The following is a 6,400-nucleotide window of genomic DNA, read 5'->3' as shown; positions in this document are numbered from 1 at the left end:
ATGTCCAAGGAGAACATAGTACGTTTTGTATTTGTGCAGAAAATTTTGTACTGTGCATTCATGACGCCCAGTAGCCTAAAACAGTGTTAATTTTGGCGGCTATTTTAGATTCAGTCTTAGTCTTTAGACGAAAATGCTTATTAGTTTTAGTCACATTTTAGTCATTGTTTACCTTCATAGTTTTAGTCTAGTTTTAGTCGACGAAAAGTAAAAACATTTTAGTCAACTTTTAGTCATTACTTTTAGTCACATTTTGGCACTGCCTCCCCCATGCGTCTGCTTTAAGCTGACTATAACTTGGCCTATGTTGAATCTGTTGTCTCATTCTTTTCCTATGGGCTGCATGTGGCGAGCTATTACAACAGGACAATTCCATTCCATCAAGCTTCTAGCTGCTTCTGTCTATTAAATATGGATATTCTTTTGGGTACTGTCCATGGGCGGTTTTGTTGCCAGGAATGGTCCTTTCCACTCCCTGCCCTAAATATGTGTGTATATAGTGTACTTCTTCTGTGCCATTTATGTATTTAACTTTCTCTATCGCTACAATAACTCTTTGACCGTCATTTGCTCCGCTGTGAACTCCTCCGTGTCTCCCGTTTGGCCAAACACAACAACTCACGGCCAAGCGTAAATCAGGCTTTCCGATTGGCTGTAAAAGCCGCTACGGGAGCCAATACGAGCGTCCGATGCATAAACGTAACTCTATACGTCACTAGCAAGATGGCGGATAAAAATAATGATCGATATACATCAACAAAACGTAGAAATGCGCCACGGAGACGAGGAGACATCTAGTCACATCTTTACAACTTTACGCATTCGTTTTGATGTCAGAAATAAATCGCTCACATGGACAAGCAGGGTACCGTTGTTTAGCCCCGTTTCTCTAGTTTAAGAGGAAAAAAAACACATGTTTTTTTTTTAATGTCCGTAGAACACACCTTTAACATTTTAGTCCCATCCCGTCTCGTTAACGAAAACGAAGCAGACATCTCGTCATAGTTTTTATCATCAAGGATCTCGTCATTGTCTCGTCTTAGTCATAGAAAAAATGCTTTTGACGAACATATTTCGTCATAGTTTTCGTTAACGAAATTAACACTGGGTTGCTAACCCTAAAACCAACCTCATTCCCCTGTAATTAAAAACAAAAAAATACAACAAATACTAACAATGTAATACAATACGTTAAAATTCTAACACCTGGTGTTGCTTTGTAAAGTGCATTGTGTCTTTTGAAATACATTTCCAACGTATTTTAAATTAATTTGTAGGTTAACTTCAACAAAAAGACCCCGTTTAGGCAACAGAAGTTCTGGAAAACCTTATGGTTTGAGTTAAAATACCATAATTACTCTTGTTACATAACTAGTGTTAACGGTCCTATTCATTACATTTTTATGTAAAGGAATGATTTAAAAAAATACATCCACATAGCTTTTAGAAAGGTGCAGAATCAAAAGTATCACTTCTCTTGAAAAAGAGATAGATGTGTGACGGCATCTCTGTAGTCGGGGGTCAAGAGTCTTTGGGGTAGGGTTGCCAACTCCCTGAAAATTAAATAAGGGACACCTCATTGGCAGGGCCGGCCGGCCCGATTGCCTTCACCCTTCCTGGCGTAGTGAATCTTTTTAGCCCTTTTTTGTATGTGTGAAGCGATTTTTTAACTATTTGACTCAAACCTGAATTGAATCAGATGCATATTTGACTTATCAGCAATTTATTTTTAATACAAAATAACAAAATTAACAGAATAAAATAAATATCTGTCCTGCTTAACTTAAAACTGTATAAATTAATATACAACAATACAAAGCAGAACATAGTGCACAATTAATGTGAAGTTTGTGTGTAGTATATCCACTGCCTGTACAGTACAAATGATGCATGTTATATCTAACTATCTCTCTATCTGAACTTGTAAGAAATGTGTAAGGTTATACAGTATACTGTGTATTCTTAATTATTCATCTATGTATTAGTTTTATGTATTATTTATCTATTTAATGTACTCATCTAGCAATTGTACTTGTTTATTACACAGAAAATAATATTATAATATATATATTTATCCATACAATTCAGACATTCATTGTACTTCCCATATTAACCTTAACCAGAGGGTTAAAAATCATTCTTTACATACCATATCTGCCTCTGGCGTTGCCTGGTGGACAATAAATTGGTCTAGGGTTCCCCTAGTTTTGGTGTCCCTTATGTTTCTTGTGTGCCCACCACTGGAAGCATGTTGCTTTAGGTCAGTTAGTCCACCATGGGCTATGGAAAAAGTCCTCCGGCACACAGTGCAGCACGCTTTATAGATGTTATCGCGCACTTTTTCCACCCATGTGTTTCCTTCTTCCCATTCCTCTCGGTATATTTCCATTCTTTTCTCTTTTTTTTTCTCGGAGGCATTGCTGCTAGAAGGTGTACTGCCCGAAACCTGTAAAGCACTGTCGTCCATGCTGCTTTGTTGTCTTCCGGTATCTTCTCCGCAAGCAACAGTACCTCGACCAATGAGATGAGCGGGATTCTAGATTGTCATACTATTTTGTGACGGTGCTGTCAGCTCATTGGTCACAGAGCAGGAGAGGCTGAGAATAGGTTTACCGTAAATTTTCTTAGAAAACGCCATGTATTAATTCATTCCATTTTACACACTATTTTTGATTCTCACGGTAATACGGGACAAAGTGCGTCCCTTTTCAGCTCAATATGGGACGCGTACTTTTGTTTCTGAATACGGGACGATTCGGTTTTTCAAGGGACGGTTGGCAACCCTACTTTGGGGTCACCAGTTAGTGTGTAAAAAACAGAAAAAATGGCTGAGTTTGACGGTTAGCGGGTGGCATTTCGGTACCAGTCCCAAGTGCTAAGTGACAAAACGAGGATCAAGACCGGCGTGAACATCGGTTCAGCGTTTTATCGTTGGAGTCAGCTGGAGGAGTTTCAAGGACTGAAAACGGCGAGGTGGCCACTTTCCTTCTGGACCGGAAGATAGCGTTAAAGCTAGCTTTTAGCTAACACCAACACTGGCAACCCATCGAGGGCGCATGCGCTCCGAGAATCAGCTGTGTTGTGACATGAATGCAATGGAAGGGGGAGAGCGAGTGCGACATCTAGTGGCTGGATGTTATCAATGTTGTCAATAGCACCTTTAAGTAGGCTACATAAGTGACGTAACAAAACAGTGAAAAGGCGTTTACTTGGTTTCACGTGTGACACAAACAGAGGTCTCCCGGGTGAAAGTTGTGTTTGTTTGACCGGTCCATCTTTGTGGAACGATTTACTACGTCAGACGCTACGACGGTCTCATGAAGAGCGGATGGATTTACATCAGAGTTAGTTGAAAAGCCGACTCGTCTCACATGAGGGCTGAAGGATTTAGAAAACCATTCTAATAGAGATTATCTTGACTGATATTGCAATGGCGAAGGGGAATGATAATGTTTCCATTGAAAAAGCATAAAAATGATTATGGAGTCTGAATGTGATCTACATGTATCTCATACTTTAAAACAAATGTAGCCTTTGACCAATATTCTCCGGTAATTTGAATATTGCATTCGGCCGGCAATTTGGATAAAAACTGTTGCGTAGCCCATCTCATCCAGATAACCACGGTGGGATATTTGACTTTTGTGGACCAGTGGACCCCATCGCATCGCTTTAAACAACAATTTGACCATAATATATGTGTGTTATAATCTTTTACAAGATGTTCTTGCATGGCTACTTGCAGCATATATCATATATATTGAGTTCAAATGAAGTGCGTTGCCTTTCTGCCCTGTATTGCCCACAATACAACAGTGGTTGCAGACTCACCTGGCCTGAGATCTGCATGCACCTTTCTACATTCACCGCATGGAATGACTTGTAATGCATGAATCCATTCCTCATGTAAATACATATTGACAAATGAAAGCATGCAGCCCCTCACAGCGGTATTGAGCTGTTGCTCCCTCGGGTGTTCACCTCAGTCACAAATCAGGCAGCGTTCATACTGTTGAACAAGATGCTGCCTCTCTGCAGTCCAAGCCATGCTTCACTCCAGCTTCATGCAGATTTTGGCAAGTTTGTTTTCCCCAAACACAACTATTATTAGAAAGATTATTAGAGCTATGACTAAAGATAGAAAGTGTTCGCTCTGCAGATTTCCACTGCGATGACTCTAATACACACAACAAAAGAATCAATGCACCAGCAGCTCAAGGCTCTTTAGATAAGAGCACCCACCTAATGGTACTCCTGCATGTGCTGTTACTCATATCTAGCACACAGTCAGGAGGTGAAACCAGTGAATGAGGTTACTATGATCTGCATGTCCGCTCCGAGACGTTAATAAAGCCAAATGCTGGATCCATCAGCGCAAGAATGTGCATGATTTCTATTCACTCTCTTTATATCAGCACAGTGACACGATCCTGCTGCGGCTCGAAGCTCCTTGCACCATGACTCGTTATAAATACCCGATTTTAGAAATCAATAACTCGAATAATACACAGAAGACAGAAGGAGAGGTAAGATAAGAGATAGACCAAGATGCGCAGCTCTGTACGACACCGCAACTTGGGTGTGGTGGAGCTGCTCACAACTCGTAGACGTACGCAGCATGCAGAACAGAGTTTGTACGTCGCTTCATTTTCAAGGAATTTGGGATTTCAGTTTCCGGCACAGAGCTAGAAAGATTGATAGCACGCTCTCGTATGTGTGTCTTATCTACAGCCAGCAGCTTATTAGCTTAGCACAAAGGGCTGGGCACACAAGTGTCAATGGAACAATTAGGCTAGACTATTTCTTGCCTCTAAACAGTTGCCAGGCAACCGTCGGAGACTTCAGGAAGTTACTGCTTCCAGCTGAGAAACACCTCAGCATACAACCTTCTGAAAAACAGTGATTTGTTTTTTGATGATTACAAACAAGATATGACGTCTGATTTGAGGTGAAGAAAGTGTCAGAGAGAGCCAGGCTAGCTGTTTCCCCTGGTTTCCAGTCTTTATGCTAAGCTAAGTAGCTGCATTTACCCATACAGACACGAGAGCTATGAATCCAACTCTATGTGTCTCAAATAATGATACAAATACATTGGGATGCTCATATATATATATATATATATATATATATATAGTAAACTTGATGGAAACGTCATTTTACTGAATGTGCTGCTTCCACCATGACTACAAATTCTCCCGATAAAGCAAATGCAACTGTTGCCCTGCGTTCTGCCCCCTGTCCAGTAGCCCCTGTGCGGCCTGTGATGACCTGAAAGTGATGGACGACAGAGGCAGGTTGACACCGGTCACGTGACACCATCCTGCCTCAGCACCACGTCTGCACACCATCCACCAGCCTGGAAACTGACCCTCACTGCTGTCACCAATCCCATCACATGCATGATCCGCTCTGCTTGTGAGCGCTCATGACAAACGTCCCTGTGTTTTTTCCTCTTCTTTTTTTTTTTAACATGCATTATAGCTCATCGCCGGCCGCCTCGCACGCAGCCGCGGCGGCTCAAGGGCAAGCAGAGCCCGGGATCAACCTGCGGTACTCCGAGGGAAGGCAGCGGTTACCAGCACGGGAGGGGGGGGGGGGGGGGGGGGGGCGCATATACAATTCCTCCTAATGATTCCCAGTGACGCATGTCGGGGCTACGGGACTGCAGCATCATGGGAAATAAACCATATATTCTGCTGTGGCGGTGACATTCAAGGCAATCACAATGTGAAGGGATAAAACGCTCACATTTGACGCCATGTTTCCCCTCATCTCCCCCCCGCCACACACAAACACGAGGACTCCGCATGACGCTGCTCGCATAAATAACGCGGATACCGCATATGTGTCGAAATCTTACCCGGGCCGCCATCTTCACGGTTGCGGTAGATCGGGGATGAAGCTGGGGGAGTCAATGATTCACAGGACGGCAGGGACGGCGAACGGAGAGGCTCGGCAGCAGATGGGGTTTATAAGCCGCAGCGCACCTCGCTCTGATTGGCCGATCCGAGCGGAAGCGCTCCGATTAGCTCGCGTGCGGTTGAGGAGGATTCACTCCTCCGCGTCTCTGTGATGCAAAACCCCTCACGTGGCAGACCGACGGGGAAAAGAGAAAAACATTACAGTAGGTCTAAATCATCGACATGGTGCACGTGCACACATATTTGACTGGACGGTTAATGTGTAAAATAGATGGTGTTCATAAATATCAGCTGGAAAGCCAAATATAATACTATGTGTATTATACTGGCCATTTCCGCATTGTGTTTTTGTCATGTATTTCTTTTATTTGGGTAAACGTCAGGCCGCTCTCCGCTTCAGCACCATGGACAGCGCCCCCTGTCTCTCCACAGCAGGGGCTCCGCGATCCAATCCTGCAGCTGAAAGCAGGAATAAGGCT

The 6,400-nt window shown here is 43.0% G+C and overlaps 1 protein-coding gene across 3 annotated transcripts in view; it reads right to left on the bottom strand.

The window, feature by feature from the left end:
- LOC311031387 (vesicle-fusing ATPase) overlaps positions 1-5,996 on the bottom strand; it is a 46,751-nt gene extending 40,755 nt beyond the window's left edge. For 2 of the 3 annotated variants that reach the window (XM_084037691.1, XM_084037692.1), the window contains exon 1: positions 5,861-5,887. In XM_084037691.1, the coding sequence (XP_083893817.1) occupies positions 5,861-5,872 (12 nt within the window). In that variant the 5' untranslated portion in view covers positions 5,873-5,887. Of the gene's footprint in view, positions 1-5,860 lie in introns of all 3 variants that reach the window. The other variant, XM_084037693.1, reaches the window with a different exon arrangement.
- Positions 5,997-6,400: the final 404 nt, after the last annotated feature.

The sequence above is a fragment of the Eutrigla gurnardus genome (assembly GCF_963514095.1).
Source record: "Eutrigla gurnardus genome assembly, chromosome: 20".
Lineage (NCBI taxonomy): Eukaryota > Metazoa > Chordata > Actinopteri > Perciformes > Triglidae > Eutrigla > Eutrigla gurnardus.
This window is presented reverse-complemented; position numbering and strand designations above follow the sequence as displayed.